Here is a 21,456-nt window from a genome sequence, read left to right as displayed (position 1 = left end):
CTGCTGCCTATTGGCATGTTTGTGTGCATGTGTGTGTATGTCTGTTGATGTGGTATAAAGTGGAAGCAGGTTGAGATTGCAGAGATGTGGCCCCAGAGAGCAGCAGGTGGCTACAAGTATGGTAAGAAAGCTGAGTGCTCTGCCCGGGTGCTGGCACTCTTGTCAGGGTCTGCTATATAATTTGGGGGGCACAGTGTTCAAATATCAGGAAAAAAGACTCATTAAAAGTACAAGAATATAAAGCTCTTTCTTTCCTTCCATGGTCTCTCTTAACTTGTCATAGTACTTTATATTTGCTGTTTAAAGTCATTCTAAAAAAAAAAAAAAAAAGTCATTCTAAAAAAAATTAAAATTTTAAGTTCTTAAGCATGAATTTTACCATTCATCTTTATGTTGCCCAATGCCACTTTTAAATGCAAACATAAGAAAGGATGTGATGAGGTTCCATAGTCATTCGTGTCTCTTTAAATGCCATTACCTTCATTCTGCATCTGGAGCGAGTTCTAATTCGAAGGGGAACCATGGTCAGGCCTGTCAGCATCTTCCCATCCCCAAATCACTAAGTCACACTTTTTCCCACACATCATGGGCCCTGTTAGAATTCTGTGCTCATGATGGGGTATCAGGAACGCTCATAGGAATGAGATGGCAAAGAACGGCAGACAGATCTCTCTGCTCACAGGCGTGCCCTAGTGTCCCGATGGAGTCCCTTTGGATTTTGCTTACAAAACTCGGTTCAAAGATCAAAATGACAACCAAAGTGCATTAAACTAAGTATGGGGCCATTCTGGGCAAGAGATTCAGGACACCCACACAGCTTATATACCCATGAAGCCAGCCCTCCTCAAATGTCCAGTTTGGTGGGTTGGGACAGGGCAAGAAGGAGTCTATAAGGCAACGAAAGTCACTCTCATGACTGGAGAGTGGACTTAAGCAGCAAGATCAGGCACTTCATGGTGGTGGAAGCAGGGCTCATAAATGCCTCGAAGCACAATTAGTGTTGAATTACTCCCTCTCTCTTGAGTATTAAACATTATAGATTCTATTGAAAGAGGACCCAACTATTATTTTAGCTAACTTGCAGGACAGTCTGCACAATATTACAGAATGGCTATATATAGATTTTTTTAAATATATATGTGTGTGTGTGTGTGAGACACACAAAACTTGTGTCTCAGAACTAGGAAAGACTAAGGGGTGAGAAGAAAGATAATTAGTCCTTCCTTCCCTGAAACTGTCTACACTAGATCTGTATGTGAATCATGTCTTTTATTATCCAGGAAAGCAGTTGTTGATCTGTATCTTCAAAAGTGCTATTAGTTGAGATTCTCCTCAGTTTCACCACACCTACACCCACAACTGAGACTTTGGCCACTTTATGGTCTTTTGGAATATCTTTATGGGTATGTCAAGAAATTAAAAGAATGCTCAGGCATTTTTGATGCCATGTGAATAGAAGTTTGAATGATATTTAACAACAGTTATCAGAACTGTATGTATCAATTATTATTCTGGTCAACATCCTTTTGTGTATTTAAGAATATTCTTCATTTTCTGCCTTATTTTATTATGTATTTTTATGCCTCCCTGGAACCAACCAGTGGGTTTGTGTGTTTGCAGTGTAGAAAACTAAACTCTGACTGCAGATGTCTGCAGCAAAGTAAGGGCTTAGTAGTAGGACACCAAGTGAGGGAGTGGGAGACAAGCCTGAGATCCACTCCAACTTGGTCTTTGAGTTGGGGGCATTTAAGGAGGAGAGGGCTTCCCGGGTGGCACTAGTAGTAAAGAACTCACCTGCCAGTGCAGGGGATGTAAGAGACATGGGTTCAATCCCTGGGTCAGGAAGATCCCCTAGAGGATGGCGTGGCAACCCACTTCAATATTCTTGCCTGGAGAATTCCATGGACAGAGGAGCCTGGTGGGCTGCAGTCCATAGGGCTGCAAAGAGTCGGACATGAATAAAGCAACTTAGCTCATGCACAAAGGGGAAGAACAAAGAATCTGCAGTTAATCATCATCCTGTGACATTTCTTAATCGTTTTGGGGGTCAGGATGCCTACTGTTCATGAATCTTTTTATGAGTATCTGGTGATTCATGATCCAGGGACCTGTTAGCTCATCTTGCCCTGGAGAAACAACCTGAGTATGTACATTAATGATGTTATCTGATTCTGGTTGATTAGTGTTCACTTAGCACAGAAATGAGGTCAGAGGGGACAAGAAAGGGAATAACGTTTTGAATAAAGAGATTAATCATAAACTCAGCAAGGGAACTTGGTTTTAGGGGAAATCAGTACTTTACCTAATTGGAGAAGGCACTGGCAACCCACTCCAATACTCTTGCCTGGAAATTCCCATGGACGGAGGAGCCTGGTAGGCTGCAGTCCATGGGATCACTAAGAGTCGGACACTACTTCGTGACTTCACTTTCATGCATTGGAGAAGAAAAATGGCAACCCACTCCAGTGTTCTTTCCTGGAGAATCCCAGGGACGGAGGAGGCTGGTGGGCTGCCATCTATGGGGTCGCACAGAGTTGGACACGACTGAAGCAACTTAGCAGCAACAGTACTTTACCTAATGAGAACTGTATTATCAATTTGACATAGTATACACAATTTAAACTTTTGAAATTTTCTTTGTGCCAAAATTTTCATAAAGGAATAATGTTTTTAAAACTCAAACACTAACTATTAGATATTTTTTTAAGTATCTGAGCCTCCTGAGGATGCTACAGTTGGAGCAGAATTTCCAAAAGGATCCAGAGAGGGCCTGGAAACTAAAGAATTACCTGAAACAGGTTAGATTATAAATAAAAGTAGTGCATAGAAATGCTTTTCATATTCTCTTACAATTTTAGGCATAAAACCAATTTCCTACTGATTTCTTTCTATGCCAGTTATATGCTGGTTGATGTGTGTTATATTTGCCTAACTTATTATATTAAAAGTGTATCTAGCCAACTTATAATAGTTTTTCAACAAATTTTATGTTCTACTTTTATTAACAAAGTTGCCATATGAAATTCATATTATCTAAATAATTTGGATTTTATTTATAAGTAACAATTCATCTACAGCCAAAACAATGAACAAAGCATAGTTGAAATATGAATTTATAAATGCATATTATTGCTTAGAACTCTAAGTTTATTTCTTTCAAATGTTTAAAAAGTATTATAAATTATTTTGGCAATATAGCTAAAGATATAATGCTTGAAGGCTCTTTTTTCTTTCTTTTAACCTTTACTCAAAAGTTCTACTACCTGAATTTCCGGAAGATGGTTATCCTGATGTTCCTGAAATGGATTCAATTAGAGAGAATGTCAGCTCTTTCTACGCTGCCTGGAGACAGGTGGAAACAGCTATCAGTGACTCTTTTACTCAGATTTTAAACCTGGAGATTGCTGGCAAAACTCCAGAGGAACTACTTCAAAAAGTCGTTGAAATTATGGAAAGTAAGGGCTGCTGTAATCATAACATTTATTGTCGTGAGCAAGCCATATTATTAAAAGTACTGTGAAAGTTTAAAGCCTATGGTTTATGAAGTAAAACATTCAGTATATCCAGGGATGATATTTAAAATATTTAACAACTGTCCTAGAACACACATCAGAACAGCCACTGGACACACAGCACTGGCCAAACTGGCCACTTGTCACCTAAAGAATTTGGAAAGGCCTGTTTGCCTACACGTGTAAGCTAAGAGACCAGCCCTACAGTTAATTTTCTTAATCTTGCTACTGTAATATGTTCATATGCTTTTATCCTAAAAATGTCTTCCCAACTGTTTGTTTGTTTTTGAAAGAACCCTTTCACCATGCTGCTTGGGAGTTAACTATAGAAGATTATGATGAAGAAACAGAAGATTATCAGGCTGAAGTTGATGTCGATGAGGCACTAGAAGAGGAAGAAGAGGAAGAGGAAGAGGTGGGAGGCTTTTCTCCTGCTCACTGCCCATAGTCACGTCACTGAAAGTGCACATATCCAGAGTGGTAACTGGCACTTCTAGACTTCAAGAAAACAAGCAGGGATCTTCAGATTTGTAAACATTTTCAACACATTTTTCCTCCACTCAGCTTCATTTGACCTCTGAAATGCCAGAGCTACTTAGACAGTATGTTACACCCATGAAAAAAGGAAAGAGAAAACTTTAAATTTTTTTCCCATGGAAAAATCTATACATATTAGAGACAGAAATATTTTATAAATTTAACAGAAGTGGGTGTTTTATGTAAAATACAACAGTGGCATCTTTGAGGGGCTGATGGCATGAAAACAAGTGGTTTTCTCAAAGAGGAACAACTCCTTTTAGGCACCAGTCTACTCCCTTGGCACCACAATTTTGATAACTGTTTTCAAGGGATAGCCTCCTAATTAAGGCATGTATCAATAATAAAATAGGAAGTGATTCTTTTAATTCTGGTCTTTATAAATAAAGCAAAATAATAGGTTAGATAAACACTCATTTGTAATTAACTTGTTGCTTGACTTAAATCCAAATATGTATGTGTCAAACAAAAAATGTTATGCAGTGTGATTCTGCTAATAGCTTTCAATACTTTATCCCAAGAAACTGCTGAGACTCTCAGTCAGGGTGGTTAAAGGGTGTGGGTTTTGTCCCAATAATGTTCAGACTCTCTCTTTTCTTTTGTGACCTGCTCTGGTCTGCAAGAGCGTGCATGGTGTCTTTCTTGTACCTGCAAAGTTCTCAAGCTGTCTGTAATTTTCAAAACTTAAATTTTTAAGTATGGTCTTCATTGATAACATAGTGTCTTTACCTCACTTTTATTTTTTTTTTAATAGAATCAATGTTTTTATTTATTTATTTTTATTTTATTTTATTTTTAAACTTTACAATATTGTATTAGCTCCGCCAAACATCGAAATGAATCCGCCACAGGTACACCCGTACCCCGCATCCTGGACCCCCCCTCCCTTCCCCCACCCCACACCCTCCCCCTGAGTCATCCCAATGCACCAGCCCCAAGCATCCAGTATCGTGCATCAAACCTGGACTGGCAACTCGTTTCATACATGATATTATACATGTCTCAATGCCATTCTCCCAATTCTCCCCACCCTCTCCCTCTCCCACAGAGTCCATAAGACTGATCTATACATCAGTGTCTCTTTTGCTGTCTCGCACACAGGGTTATTGTTACCATCTTTCTAAATTCCATATATATGCATTAGTATACTGTATTGGTGCTTTTCTTTCTGGCTTACTTCACTCTGTATAATAGGCTCCAGTTTCATCCACCTCATTAGAACTGATTCAAATGTATTCTTTTTAATGGCTGAGTAATACTCCATTGTGTATATGTACCACTGCTTTCTTATCCATTCATCTGCTGATGGACATCTAGGTTGCTTCCATGTCCTGGCTATTATAAACAGTGCTGCGATGAACATTGGGGTACACGTGTCTCTTTCCCTTCTGGTTTCCTCAGTGTGTATGCCCAGCAGTGGGATTGCTAGATCATAAGGCAGTTCTATTTCCAGTTTTTTAAGGAATCTCCACACTGTTCTCCATAGTGGCTGTACTAGTTTGCATTCCCACCAACAGTGTAAGAGGGTTCCCTTTTCTCCACACCCTCTCCAGCATTTATTGCTTGTAGACTTTTGGATCACAGCCATTCTGACTGGTGTGAAATGGTACCTCATAGTGGTTTTGATTTGCATTTCTCTGATAATGAGTGATGTTGAGCATCTTTTCATGTGTTTGTTAGCCATCTGTATGTCTTCTTTGGAGAAATGTCTATTTAGTTCCTTGGCCCATTTTTTTGATTGGGTCATTTATTCTTCTGGAGTTGAGCTGTATGAGTTGCTTGTATATTTTTGAGATTAGTTGTTTGTCAGTTGCTTCATTTGCTATTATTTTCTCCCATTCTGAAGGCTGCCTTTTCACCTTGCTAATAGTTTCCTTTGTTGTGCAGAAGCTTTTAAGTTTAATTAGGTCCCATTTGTTTATTTTTGCTTTTATTTCCAATATTCTGGGAGGTGGGTCATAGAGGATCCTGCTGTGATGTATGTCGGAGAGTGTTTTGCCTATGTTCTCCTCTAGGAATTTTATAGTTTCTGGTCTTACGTTGAGATCTTTAATCCATTTTGAGTTTATTTTTGTGTACGGTGTTAGAAAGTGTTCTAGTTTCATTCTTTTACAAGTGGTTGACCAGTTTTCCCAGCACCACTTGTTAAAGAGATTGTCTTTAATCCATTGTATATTCTTACCTCCTTTGTCAAAGATAAGGTGTCCATATGTGTGTGGATTTATCTCTAGGCTTTCTATTTTGTTCCATTGATCAATATTTCTGTCTTTGTGCCAGTACCATACTGTCTTGATAACTGTGGCTTTGTAATAGAGCCTGAAGTCAGGTAGGTTGATTCCTCCAGTTCCATTCTTCTTTCTCAAGATAGCTTTGGCTATTCGAGGTTTTTTGTATTTCCATACAAATTGTGAAATTATTTGTTCTAGCTCTGTGAAGAATACTGTTGGTAGCTTGATAGGGATTGCATTGAACCTATAAACTGCTTTGGGTAGTATACTCATTTTCACTATATTGATTCTTCCAATCCATGAACATGGTATATTTCTCCATCTGTTAGTGTCCTCTTTGATTTCTTTCACCAGTGTTTTATAGTTTTCTATATATAGGTCTTTAGTTTCTTTAGGTAGATATATTCCTAAGTATTTTATTCTTTCCGTTGCAATGGTGAATGGAATTGTTTCCTTAATTTCTCTTTCTGTTTTCTCATTATTAGTGTATAGGAATGCAAGGGATTTCTGGGTGTTGATTTTATATCCTGCAACTTTACTATAGTCATTGATTAGTTCTAATAATTTTCTGGTGGAGTCTTTAGGGTTTTCTATGTAGAGGATCATATCATCTGCAAATAGTGAGAGCTTTACTTCTTCTTTTCCAATTTGGATTCCTTTTATTTCTTTTTCTGCTCTGATTGCTGTGGCCCAAACTTCCAAAACTATGTTGAATAGTAATGGTGAAAGTGGGCACCCTTGTCTTGTTCCTGACTTTAGAGGAAATGCTTTCAATTTTTCACCATTGAGGATAATGTTTGCTGTGGGTTTGTCATATATAGCTTTTATTATGTTGAGGTATGTTCTTTCTATTCCTGCTTTCTGGAGAGTTTTTATCATAAATGGATGTTGAATTTTGTCAAAGGCTTTCTCTGCATCTATTGAGATAATCATATGGTTTTTATTTTTCAATTTGTTAATGTGGTGTATTATGTTGATTGATTTGTGGATATTGAAGAATCCTTGCATCCCTGGGATAAAGCCCACTTGGTCCTGGTGTATGATCTTTTTAATGTGTTGTTGGATTCTGATTGCTAGAATTTTGTTAAGGATTTTTGCATCTATGTTCATCAGTGATATTGGCCTGTAGTTTTCTTTTTTTGTGGGATCTTTGTCAGGTTTTTGTATTAGGGTGATGGTGGCCTCATAGAATGAGTTTGGAAGTTTACCTTCCTCTGCAATTTTCTGGAAGAGTTTGAGCAGGATAGGCATTAGCTCTTCTCTAAATTTTTGGTAGAATTCAGCTGTGAAGCCGTCTGGACCTGGGCTTTTGTTTGCTGGAAGATTTTTGATTACAGTTTCAATTTCCATGCTTGTGATGGGTCTGTTAAGATTTTCTATTTCTTCCTGGTCGAGTTTTGGAAAGTTGTACTTTTCTAAGAATTTGTCCATTTCTTCCACATTGTCCATTTTATTGGCATATAATTGCTGATAGTAGTCTCTTATGATCCTTTGTATTTCTGTGTTGTCTGTTGTGATCTCTCCATTTTCATTTCTAATTTTATTGATTTGATTTTTCTCCCTTTGTTTTTTGATGAGTCTGGCTAATGGTTTGTCAATTTTATTTATCCTTTCAAAGAACCAGCTTTTGGCTTTGTTGATTTTTGCTATGGTCTCTTTTGTTTCTTTTGCATTTATTTCTGCCCTAATTTTTAAGATTTCTTTCCTTCTACTAACCCTGGGGTTCTTCATTTCTTCCTTTTCTAGTTGCTTTAGGTGTAGGGTTAGGTTATTTATTTGACTTTTTTCTTGTTTCTTGATGTATGCCTGTATTGCTATGAACTTTCCCCTTAGGACTGCTTTTAAAGTGTCCCATAGGTTTTGGGTTGTTGTGTTTTCATTTTCATTAGTTTCTATGCAAATTTTGATTTCTTTTTTGATTTCTTCTGTGATTTGTTGGTTATTCAGCAGCGTGTTGTTCAGCCTCCATATGTTGGAATTTTTAATAGTTTTTCTCCTGTAATTGAGATCTAATCTTACTGCATTGTGGTCAGAAAAGATGCTTGGAATGACCTCTATTTTTCTGAATTTACCAAAGCTAGCTTTATGGCCCAGGATGTGATCTATCCTGGAGAAGGTTCCATGTGCGCTTGAGAAAAAGGTGAAATTCATTGTTTTGGGATGAAATGTCCTATAGATATCAATTAGGTCTAACTGGTCTATTGTATCATTTAAAGTTTGTGTTTCCTTGTTAATTTTTTGTTTAGTTGATCTATCCATAGGTGTGAGTGGGGTATTAAAGTCTCCCACTATTATTGTGTTATTGTTAATATCTCCTTTCATACTTGTTAGCATTTGTCTTACATATTGCGGCGCTCCCGTGTTGGGTGCATATATATTTATAATTGTTATATCTTCTTCTTGGATTGATCCTTTGATCATTATGTAGTGACCATCTTTGTCTCTTTTCACCGCCTTTGTTTTAAAGTCTATTTTATCTGATATAAGTATTGCTACTCCTGCTTTCTTTTGGCCCCTATTTGCATGAAAAATCTTTTTCCAGCCCTTCACTTTCAGTCTGTATGTGTCCCCTGTTTTGAGGTGGGTCTCTTGTAGACAACATATGTAGGGGTCTTGTTTTTGTATCCATTCAGCCAGTCTTTGTCTTTTGGTTGGGGCATTCAACCCATTTACGTTTAAGATAATTACTGATAAGTACGATCCCGTTGCCATTTACTTTATTGTTTTGGGTTCGATTTTATACATCCTTTTTGTGTTTCCTGTCTAGAGAATATCCTTTAGTATTTGTTGGAGAGCTGGTTTGGTGGTGCTGAATTCTCTCAGCTTCTGCTTGTCTGAAAAGCTTTTGATTTCTCCTTCATACTTGAATGAGATCCTTGCTGGGTACAATAATCTGGGCTGTAGGTTATTTTCTTTCATCACTTTAAGTATGTCTTGCCATTCCCTCCTGGCTTGAAGAGTTTCTATTGAAAGATCAGCTGTTATCCTTATGGGAATTCCCTTGTGTGTTATTTGTTGTTTTTCCCTTGCTGCTTTTAATATTTGTTCTTTGTGTTTGATCTTTATTAATTTGATTAATATGTGTCTTGGGGTGTTTCACCTTGGGTTTATCCTGTTTGGGACTCTCTGGGTTTCTTGGACTTGGGTGATTATTTCCTTCCCCATTTTAGGGAAGTTTTCAACTATTATCTCTTCAAGCATTTTCATTTTCTCATGGTCTTTCTTTTTGTCTTCTTCTGGGACCCCTATGATTCGAATGTTGTAGCATTTAATATTGTCCTGGAGGTCTCTGAGATTGTCCTCATTTCTTTTAATTCGTTTTTCTTTTATCCTCTCTGATTCATTTATTTCTACCATTCTATCTTCTAATTCACTAATCCTATCTTCTGCCTCTGTTATTCTACTATTTGTTGCCTCCAGAGTGTTTTTAATTTCATTTATTGCATTATTCATTATATATTGACTCTCTTTTATTTCTTCTAGGTCCTTGTTAAACCTTTCTTGCATCTTCTCAATCCTTGTCTCCAGGCTACTTATCTGTGATTCCATTTTGATTTCAAGATTTTGGATCAATTTCACTATCATTATTCGGAATTCTTTATCAGGTAGATTCCCTATCTCTTCCTCTTTTGTTTGGTTTGGTGGGCTTTTATCCTGTTCCTTTATCTGCTGGGTATTCCTCTGTCTCTTCATCTTGTTTAAATTGCTGAGTTTGGGGTGTCCTTTCTGTATTCTGGCAGTTTGTGGAGTTCTCTTTATTGTGGCGTTTCCTCACTCTGTGTGGGTTTGTACAGGTGGCTTGTCAAGGTTTCTTGGTTAGGGAGGCTTGTGTCGGTGTTCTGGTGGGTGGAGCTGTATTTCTTCTCTCTGGAGTGCAATGAAATGTCCAGTAATGAGTTATGGGATGTCTATAGTTTTGGGGTGACTTTGGGCTGCCTGTATCTTGGAGCTCAGGGCTGTGTTCCTTGTTGCTGGAGAATTTGCTTGGTATGTCTTGCCCTGAAACTTGTTGGCCCTTGTGTGGTGCTTGGTTTCAGTGCAGGTATGGAGGCATTTGATGAGCTCCTGCCAATTAATGTTCCTTGGAGTCAGGAGCTCCCTGGAGTCAGGGTTTGGACTTAAGCCTCCTGCTTCCAGTTATCGGTCTTATTTTCACAGTAGTTTCAAAGCTTCTCCTTCTATACAGCACCATTAATAAAACATCTACGTTAAAGATGAAAAGTTTCTCTACCGTGAGGGTCACCCAGAGAGGTTCATAGCGTTACATGGAGAAGAGAAGAGGGAGGAGGGAGTTAGAGGTGACCCAAATGAGATGAGGTGGGTGAGATCAATAGAGGAGAGAGTGGGCTAGCCAGTAATCTCTTCCTTATGTGCACTCCACAACTGGACCACTCAGAGTTGATCACAGAGTTATACAGAGAAGAGAAGAAGGAGGAAGGTGACAGAGGTGGCCAGGAGGATAAAAGGGGGGAATGAAAAGGAGGGAGACAGATCCAGCCAGTAATCAGTTCCCTAAGTGTTCTCCACCATCTGGAACACACAGAAATTCACAGAGTTGGGTAGAGTAGAGAGGGGTTAGGGAGGCGACACAGGCGACCTGGTGGGGAAAAAGGAGAGTCCAAAGGGAGAGAGAGCAGTCAAGCCAGTAATCTCGCTCCCTAGTGAAAAATGGGTACTGAAGATTGGGTTTTTAAAGGTACAAAATTGGTAACAAATACATAAAAGCAAAAATTAAAAATCTAGAGTAGAGTTTGGAATTTCAAAAATACGATGTTAAAGAAAAGAAGAAGGAAAAGAAAGAGAAAAAATGAACAAACAAAAACAAACAAGGTCATGAAAATTATAAAGAAAATATAGGTACAAAATTGATAACTAATACGAATAAGCATAAGTTAAAAATCTGGAGTAGAGTTTGGAATTTCAAAAATACAATGTTAAAAAAGAAGAAGAAAAAGAAAGAGAGAGAGAGGAAAAAAAAACAAAAAACCAAACAAGAACAAAGTCACATAAATTATAAAGAAAATACAGGTACAAAATTGATAACAAATACCAAAAAGCATAAATTAAAAATCTAGAGTTTGGAATTTCAGATATACAATGTTATTTAAAAGAAGAAAAGAAGAAACAGAGAAAAAGAAAAATTAAAAAAGGGTCACAGAAATTATAAAAAAAAAAACTATAGGTACAAAACTGATAACAAATACCAAAAAGCTAAAATTAAAAATCTAGAGTAGAGTTTGGAATTTCAAAATACAATGTTAAAGAAAAGAAGGAAAAAAAAAAGAAAAAAAAAAAACAAGGTCAAAAAATTATAAAAAAGATATATATGAAGTTTGCTTTAAAAAAAGAATAGGGTCTTCTCTCTCTTTTTTTTTTTTTGCAAAGTAATCGGTTATAAAAGTGTAAATTAAAGGAATAATAGAAGACTTAAAAAGAATTTTTTTAATTAAAAAAAATAAAAATAAAAAAAGAAAGAAAGAATGATCATAAAAATAGTAAAAATATATCTAGGACTTTCTCCGGTTTTGTCGTGAGTATTGTGGGTTCAGTTCATTTTTGGCTAGTTCCTTGGTCCTACTTATATTTCTCAAGATCTATAGGCCCCTTCCTATGTAGTTGGTAGTAACCACAGGGTTTTAATCTATTGCCTGTAGCTTCCAAGGCGGTTCCCTCTGTTATAGCTTCTTCTGTTTGCTGGTTTCTTCAGTGTCTGGTTTCCTCCCTGACACAAAGGGGACGGTGGAGGACACTTTTTTTTTTTTTTTTTTTTTTTTAAGGCTCACTTGTTCAGTAGCGCTGTGGGGAGATAGGGAGGGATGCTGCAAACAAATAACACTGGTGTGTGCTCGCAGTGCCTCAGCCACACTGGGTCTGCCCCCTGTTCACGGCGCATGTAGCCTCCCTGCCCACGCTGCTCAGGCTCTAGGTTGCTCCGCCGGGAACCATCCAAGGCCAGCCCTGGGCTGCCTGCACTTCCCAGGTCCAAGCCGCTCAGGTTCAGGCACTCGGGTGGTCCTCAGAGATGCAGACTCTCGGTTGGACCTGCGTTTTGTGCCCTTCCCAGATCCGAGCAGCTCAGGTGATGAGGTGTTTGGCGCGCGCGATTGCTGCGACTTATCGCCTCCCCGCCGCTCGTTATCTAGGATTGCAACCGGCACACCTTCTCAGGCAGATGTTGACCGTCCAGACCCCCAAGAAGTTTTATTTAGCAAAGAAGCCTGCTTACAGTTTTATAGATAATGTCTCTCGGGGGCTGCGATTGTCCCCTTCCGGCTCTGGCTGCCTGTCACCGGAGGGGGATGGTCTGCCGCCGGCTATCTCTGTTCAGTCCTTTGTTCCCTGCGCGGGCCTGGCGGTGTCTTAGGTTAGGGCTGGCTTTTCGCGTGGTAGATATCCCACAGTCTGGTTTGCTAGCCCAAATTATTTCACTCAGATAGCGCTCGGGGTATTCAGGCCAGATCCTTGCGATGCAGCCTGCACCGCTCCTCCCTGCCCAGCCCCCCGATTGCTAATGGCGGATGCAGGCATCTGCACTGCTTCTCCGCTGGGGGAGTTACCGTAGGGCTCGCAATGTGCGGGTTTTAATTGTTTGTTTATATTTCCTCCCTGTTATGTTGCCCTCTGTGCTTCCAAGGCTCGGCACAGATTCGGCAGTGAGAAGGTTTCCTGGTGTTTGGAAACTTCTCTCTTTTTAAGACTCCCTTCCCGGGATGGAACTCCGTCCCTCCCTCTTTTGTCTCTTTTTTTGTCTTTTATATTTTTTTCCTACCTCCTTTCCAAGACTTGGGTTGCTTTTCTGGGTGCCTGATGTCCTCTGCCGGCATTCAGAAGTTGTTTTGTGGAATTTACTCGGCATTTAAATGTTCTTTTGATGAATTTGTGGGGGAGAAAGTGTTCTCCCCGTCCTACTCCTCCGCCATCTTAGCTCCTCCGACTTACCTCACTTTTACTCTTCCTAATTTATCATCCCTTCTTCCAGTGTGTGTTAGGCTTCCTGAGAGGGGTGGTTGTTTTCTTTCTTTCTTTTCTTTTCTTTTCTTTTTTGGCTCAGTGGAGTTCACAAGTCTTGCTGGAGTGCTTTAGGTGACAACATCCTCAAAATTTTTGAAGGGCAAACGGACTTTTCTCCCCAGCATTCAGGAGTATAGCGACAGATAGGCCACCTATTCGTTGCTGAGGCCTGAGACAAGCCCAGTTACCTGAATTCCTCATACTTGCCCGGATGCAGGGTCAGGGAGGACTCCTCCCACCCATACAGCTCCTTCTTGGTCTCTTGCAGGCCACAGAGACCACAAAGGGTGGTAGTTGCTGATGCCAACATTCCCCAGGAAACCCACAGATTTCTACAGGGAAAATTCCTCCTAAGACTTGCCATCCCGATGCTCTGGTCCCTCTGATGCTTGTCTCCAGATACTCATCCAGTCCATAGTGGTGAAGAGTGTTGTACAGTTGTCTGCCCTCAGACGTCCACAGAGGCCAACCACCACCTGCTCTAGCAGTTAAACACTGAGGAGGTGGTAGAGAAATGAGGAGAGTCTTTAGAGCAGCATCTTCCCAGAATCCCTTGCTCCAAGACGCCCCAATCCTTATCACTATTACAGACATATCTCACTTTTTTTTAACTGAAATTCAAATGTAACTGGTGAGCCTTCATTTTTTATTTGCTAAAAGTCTGGCAACCTTACTTTAAGTGCATTTATTGAAAAACAAGAAAGACTAGAGAAATTAATTAGGCATTCAAATCAAGAACCTAGAGAAAAAAAGCATAACAAAATAGACCAAGTAAAGTAAAAAGAAGGAAGTTAAAGGCAAAAATTAATGAAATAGGAAAAAAAGACCAAATAAAAGCAGTAGGCCTACCTTCAAAAAAAATGAAAAATTGGTTTACTGACAAGAGCAATAAAATAGGCAAACCTCTGGCAAGTAAAATGAGGTAAAAAGAAGGAGGAGTAAATAACATTTGGAACAGAAATCAGATTTGAAAGAGGTTCATTTTAAATTACAACTTTATACTAACAAATTTTAAAGTCAAAATGAAAAGCATTTTCAAAATACAAATTACTAAAATGTGCTTAAGATGAACGATAAAAGCTGGACAAACAAAAATAACTGTAGGGAGTTATAGGGCTTTTCTTATTGTTTAGATAAGTCTTATGTTATAAATCTTCCATAGCATGGAAAAATTTCAATACTTTCCCGCTCATTTTGAAGCTTGCATAACCCTGACACAAAAATTGAATGAGTGACACAAGAAAAGTAAAGATTAGTTTTGCACATTTACAGAAAGTTGTTTTTTACATCCTGTTTGGGGGAATAAAAAAAGGCGTGTTGTAGAATAGTCATGCAAAGTATTATTTCGTTGTTATCTTAAAAAATAATGTATTTGTGCCTAAATTTGTGTCTTTGTATGTAAATGTGTAAGCTATACTGAGAAAAATGAGTCTGAAAGAATACACATAAAATGATTAAGTGTTTAAGACAGTACTGGAAGAGAAAGTTGAGAGGAAATGTTCACTCTTCATGCATTGTGGTTACGTTTTGAATATTTTTACAGCAAGCATGCATTGTACAACACAAAATTATTTTTAAAATATACTTTACTTTAAATATAGGGCTTCCCTCATAGTTCAGTTGGGAAAGAATCTGCCTGCAATGCAGGAGACTCCGGTTTGATTCCTGGGTTGGGAAGATCCCCTGGAGAAAGAATAAGCTACCCACTCCAGTATTCCTGGGCTTCTCTTATGGCTCAGCTGGTAAAGAATCTGCCTGAAATAGGGGAGACCTGGGTTTGATCTGGGTTTGATCTCTGGGTTGGTAAGATCCCCTGGAAAAGGGAAAAGCTACCCACTCCAGTATTCTAGCCTAGAAAATTCCATGGACCATCCATGGGGTTGCAAAGAGTCAGACACAACTGAACAACTTTCACTTTCACTTACTTTAAATACAGGAGTCCTTAAGGGACTTTACACATGGTTTCTTCATCTATCGCATTTCCAGTTGAATAAAATAAAATTTTCCCAAAGTATTTGATTATATATCCACTGAGTAGGAAACAAAGCAAATCTTGAGACATCTCCCATTTTCATTTTCAATGACTAAGAAGTTGTGACCCTGACTCAGCTTTTACTTCTTGGAAATAATTTTATTTTAGAAACTGACTTCACAGTGACCCTGCATCCACACATTACAAGGGGTTTTATTACACATTTGTCTATAAAGGGCTTGGGACACCTTCATTCTCAGTGCTGCTTCATTTTCTTTATAAAATAAAGACACTTGGGATTTGAACTCAGAGGAATATAAGAAACTTATTTTTTGATGAATTCAAATAGTACAAGAACTGGTCTTTTGTGGATTGTTTTAAAGGGATATTGTTATGGATTAAATACTATTCAAAGATGCATTTTTATAATTCCCTCTTTAGTATTATGAGAACAGGGCATTAATAGTGTTCTCCAAACTTTGAATGATATTTCTAGAATGAAGATATAATTAAGGAGAAGAGAAGGCATTTGGGAGATACAAAGCACTTTTGTCCAGTGGCTCTCAAAGAAAACTTCGTCCTACAACCAGGCACCCCAGAAGAAGCAGCTAAATATCGAGAAAAGATCTATTACTTTTCAAGTCCTGAAGCTAAAGAAAAGTTTTTGGAGCAGCCTGAGGAGTATGTGGCTCATGATGAACCATTAAAGGTGAAAACAATATTCCCATCCTGATGAATGCTCCTGCATCCTTGTTTAGAGACTTGTTACCAGTCTCCACCATTTTACTCAATAGTGAAGTCACCAGTATAATAAAACAGTATGGTGGCAATATCTAGGTTTTAAGAACAACTTTTTAGAATATAACATAATCTAATTATCTATTTTATTTCTTCAGTAATACCTTACATCAAACCAACACATATTTTTTTAGCTGAAGTATTTTATAGAAAGTCACAGTTGAATTTATTGCTTGTAATTTTATTGGACTTATTTTATTTCCTAATCATTTTGATGTACCATTTTAACATCTAATTTCTTGTTAGACTTTTTTCCTCACAATATTGTGATTTTGCCATTATGGATATGAAATAGTACTTAGGAAATCTGTGGGCATATCATTCTTTCTTTCTCTTAATTATTTTATTAGTATAGTTCCCTAGAATGGGATTACGAGATCAAAATTATAAATCACAGTATATTGTTGTGGGGCTTCCCTAGTGTCTCAGCAGTAAAGAATCTGCCTGCCAGTACAGGAGAGGTGGGTTTGATCCTTTGGTATGGAAGATACCCTGGAGAATGAAATGGCAACCCACTCCAGTATTCTTGAAAATTCCATGGACAGAGGAGCCTGACAGGCTACAGACCATGGGGTTGCAAAGAGGTGGGCATGACTCAGCCACTAAACAACATATTGTCAGGACTTTCAATAATACTGATGCCTTGTTCAACAGAACATGTAAAACACAATTTAAACTCTTCTGGATAATTTGGGCCATTTTCATGGCTATTGCATACACCTTTAAACTCTTCTCTGACCATTTCCTTCACAAGGACAAAAGATGATGAGGCTGTGCTTGCTTCCCTCTGCTGCTCAAAATCCATTACTGCCAGCCCCTTTGAGGCTCATTCCATCCAAATATATCACCATCTCCCACTCCTGCTGTCACCTATAAATATCAGAGTCATTGCCCCACATTTACAAAAGATTTATCTGCTCCTTCATCCCAAATCTCATCATTGTTCCTGACCAGCTTGAGCATCAGTGGACAGTCCATACACCTGGATCTCTGTGGATTCTCTGGTTTGGGGGCTTCCCTATCTCCCATGGACAGAAGAGCCTAGCGGACTACAGTCCACACAGGTTGCAAAGAGTCAGACATGACTGAGCGACTAACACTTTCACTACTTTCAGTTTATCTCCAATACAGAGATTACAGATTTAATGAAGACACCTCTAACATTCCTGTATCAGAGGGCTTTTTGTTTGGTAGAAAGGTTTTGGTGGTGGTGGTGGTGGTGTTTTTATCGTACTAAGAAAATGTCTTTGCATTCTTCCATAATTAAAACTTTTTAAAAGAAACAAAATTAATTTTATTTTATTAAATGCCTTTTGGCACTTGATATCAAGATGCTCTGTATTTGTTGATGCTCCCTGAGGATCATGGTTGATGCCATGAATCATGTTAATTGGTATTCTAATGTCAAAACATCCTTGAGTTTGTGAAGTGCTAATTCAGTCTTAAGGAGAGCAGTTAATAAGCCTAAGGTTTTCTAAATTCTTAAAGCTTCTTCTTCTTCACTGTCCCTCTCCTATACCCCCATCCTTGACTTATCCCCTATTTCAGGCTCCGCCATTAAGAATATGCCTTCTCGGTCCCCATGGCTCTGGCAAAACTGTCTGTGGAAGACAGCTGGCAGAAAAATTGGGCATTTTTCATATTCAGTTTGAAGAATTTCTTCAAGAAAAACTAATGCTCAAAACTGAAAAGAAAGTGGGACCTGAATTTGAGGACGATTCTGAGGATGAACAATTAGTAAAACAAGAACTTGAAGAGCTTGCAATTCAGGCCAATGTTACAACTGAGGAAGAAAATATAAAGAAGCTGGTAGGAATATTAATACTTTCTTTGCAGATAATTGTGCTTACTGGTGTTACTTTGAGGGAGTAGAATATAAGTAGTATAAAACTCTCTATATAAAATTTCAAAGAAATAAAAAAAAAAAATAGCCCATAAAAATAACTTAAGAGTCATCTTCTCAATATGTTAAATACAGACCTTGCTACTCATCTAGAATATAGAGTACTGAGTTTTACATGAAAAACTGAGTTTTACATGAGTTCCAATGAAAAACAGAAAAGCTTTCCCTGACAAGAGTGTTGTATAGCATTTATTTGGGGCTGTTATTTGATGGACTACCCAGATGGTTCAGTGATAAAGAATCTGCCAATTCATGAGATGCAGGTTCAATCCCTGCATCAGGAAGATTCTCCTGGAGAAGAAAATGATAACCAACCCCAATATTCTTGCCTGGGAAATCCCATGACAGAGGAGCCTGGTGGACTATAGTCCATGGAGTTGCAGAGTCCAACACGACTTAGTGACTAAACAACAATGTTATTTGAGATGTCTGATCTAGATGATAAGATTTCTGTTATTGTGTTCTGTGTTTTATATTTATTAATAATACTATAAAAAATCTTCCCCTGCACCAGTAGAGATCTCAAAATATTAATTTCTAATGATTCCTCATAAGAAAGTTTGTATGTATCTTTTTGTTCTTCAGTCACTCAGTCATGTCTGACTCTTTGCAACCTCATGGACTGCAGCATGCCAGGCTTCCTTGTCATTCACCATCTCTCAGAGTTTGCTCAAACTCATGTCCATTGAGTCGATGATGCCACCCAACCATTTCATCATCTGTCACCCCTTCTCCTCCTGCCCTCAATGTATCTCTTAGGTGGTTTCTATATGGGCATATAGAGAAAGTTCATTATTTTAACTCTCCTTTTAACCATTTCTGATATATCTGAACCCTTTTTTTCCAAATTATCTTCTATAAATGGACACAGGTACAGATTATATTAGATGACTGCCTGCCTGGCCCATCCTTTAATCAGGATCTAGATTGAGTAGTTATAAGATAGGTGACAAAAATCAGTTAACCTTTATAGGTGTGTGATATAGATTGATCTTGGTTTTAGTAAAAATGATGAGACAATTAAAATTAGTCCTGCTACTTGCTAGTAGCTCCTCTTAGCAATGCTATGCTATGCTATGCTAAGTCACTTCAGTTGTGTCCGACTCTGTGCGACCCCTTAGACAGCAGCCCACCAGGCTCCCCCGTCCCTGGGATTCTCCAGGCAAGAACACTGGAGTGGGTTGCCATTTCCTTCTCCAATGCATGAAAGTGAAAAGAGAAAGTGAAGTCACTCAGTCGTGTCCGACTCTTAGCGACCCCATGGACTGCAGCCTACCAGGCTCCTCCGTCCATGGGATTTTCCAGGCAAGAGTACTGGAGTGGGGTGCCATTGCCTTCTCCGCCTCTTAGCAATAGTAAGTATAATTTCATATCCATCCTAAAGGAAATCAGTCCTGAATATTCACTGAAAGGACTTATGCTGAAGCTGAAACTCCAATACTTTGGCCACTTGATACAAAGAATTGACTCATTGGAAAAGACCCAGATGATGGGAAAGATTGAAGGTGGAGAGAGAAGGGGACAACAGAGGATGAGATGGTTGGATGGCATCACCGACTCAATGGACATGAGTTTGAGAAAACTCCAGGAGTTGGTGATAGGCAGGGAGGCCTAACGTGCTGCAGTCCATGGAGTCGCAAAGAGTCGGACATGACTGAGTGAATGAATTGAACTGAACTGATATTGGTTTGAAGAAAAGTACTCAGATTTTTAAATGCTTACAAACAACAGTGAAAAGTGACCTGAGAAAAACAGGTCTTATATTAACTATGTAACATATTACTATTTATTAATATAGAATTTTAAGTTTTGTTTGTTTTATAATTTTTGTTTGTAGCCTCAGGAAGTGCAACTTACAGAAGAAGAAGAAGCAATCAGATTAAACCTAACAGAAAATGAGCCATTGCCTCTTGAAATCCTTGAAGCAATTCTTTCTGAGTGGTGGTTTAAGGAACCAATATGGTATCTTAATTTATATAGACTTTTATACACTTATTGACTTTCATTTGCTTTATTCTTAAATGTTAAAAATGTAATCCAACATAAAGTTAAGAATTTTCTCCTTTACTCCAATGTAAACTAGTGATTCCATACATTAAAAACATCTAGGAGATTATTTTTAAAATATTGATGCCAGAGGCTCCAAACAATTGAATTAAAATTTGAGGTGCAAGGGGGACCTAGACATTGGAGCCTTCCAGGGGATTATAATGTGTAGTCGTGGCTGTGTGTGTGTGCTTAGTCGCTCGGTCATGTCTGACTCTTTGCAACCCTATGGACTGTAGCCCATCAGGCTCCTCTGTCCATGGGATTCTCCAGGCAAGAATACTAGAGTGGGTAGTCATTTCCTTCTTCAGGGGATCTTCCCAAGACCCCTGGCCAGGGATTGATCCCAAGACTAGGGATCGAACCCAGGTCTCCTGCATTGCAGGTAGATTCTTTGCCATCTGAGCCACCAGGGAAGCTCAGTCATGATTAAGAAATACATGTAGTTAAGCATACATCTTGATAAAAAGATTACTGCTAATCATGAAGAACAAATATCCCATGTTAATGATTTTAGTGCTTTTCTACATATGGGAAAATGCAAGAATCTGCGGTCATTGAAATCCTTCCTGAGATGTGCAGTCTACTATCTAGGGGCCCATTTATCCAATAGACAGAATGCCACACCCTATTTTTTCATTCTGAATTCTTTTCAGGGTGCATTGTCAGTAAGTGACTGCAGTGGGTTGTGATTTAACCCCCATATTACTGGTTGGTGAGCAACACTCTATGTTGCGGTTGTTGTTCACATCACTTAATAGCTGTCCATAGTCTTATACCTTTACCAAAAGCCAGGAACAACTTGACCCCAGACAGAACAAATTTAAGAGTTACAGGTCACCAGAATGTAAAACTTTGTCTCAATTTCCTAACCACAATCTCTTACCTTGATATCCACCAGAAGAAAGTGAAATGATATTTACAGTACTGCTAATAGCAAACACATATATGGAACTTACTGTGTGTAAAATACTGTTCTTCTATATTGTATTCATATTAATTTCCTTGATCCTTATAACTACCCTATGGGACAGGAACTTTTATTTTCTCATTTTGGAGATAAGGAAACCATATCAATTAGAATTAAAAAAAAAAACTAGCAGGTCCCAGTGCTTCTCTGGTCATTCTTTTACTTAGTCCCTGACCTAACTGAGTAAGTGAGATTATTAGTCACTTTAATTTTAATTTCTTATTCCCTAAATTAGATCAATAGTTGAGGTAAACTTAGGCATGTTGCTTGCGACAACATAGTCATGGATGTTCTTCATTAACTTAGCTCCTAATCTTACATCACACATGAAAAAAAAAACCAAACATATGGATTGAAGAAAAGTAAAAAGTGAAATTCTAAAAGCCTAAATAAAATAGCTGAACATTAGCACTACCATTGAAACTTATTATAATGAAAAGTTTATAATAGCATGAGAAATTTTAGTATATAATGTTAAA

At 38.4% G+C, this 21,456-nt stretch overlaps 1 protein-coding gene across 1 annotated transcript in view; it reads left to right on the top strand.

The window, feature by feature from the left end:
• The window catches only part of AK9 (adenylate kinase 9), a 130,150-nt gene that overhangs the window by 66,238 nt on the left and 42,456 nt on the right, over positions 1–21,456 (top strand). Inside the window, exons 22-27 of the mRNA XM_045161989.1 lie at positions 2,709–2,798; positions 3,255–3,455; positions 3,806–3,927; positions 15,757–15,969; positions 17,607–17,867; positions 19,799–19,923. Of these exons, the coding sequence (XP_045017924.1) occupies positions 2,709–2,798; positions 3,255–3,455; positions 3,806–3,927; positions 15,757–15,969; positions 17,607–17,867; positions 19,799–19,923 (1,012 nt within the window). The remainder of the gene's footprint in view (positions 1–2,708; positions 2,799–3,254; positions 3,456–3,805; positions 3,928–15,756; positions 15,970–17,606; positions 17,868–19,798; positions 19,924–21,456) is intronic.

The sequence above is a fragment of the Bubalus bubalis genome, chromosome 10 (genome assembly GCF_019923935.1).
Source record: "Bubalus bubalis isolate 160015118507 breed Murrah chromosome 10, NDDB_SH_1, whole genome shotgun sequence".
Taxonomy (NCBI): Eukaryota; Metazoa; Chordata; class Mammalia; order Artiodactyla; family Bovidae; genus Bubalus; species Bubalus bubalis.
Note: the sequence above shows the minus strand (reverse complement) of the source record. Positions and strands in the feature narration are given on the sequence as shown.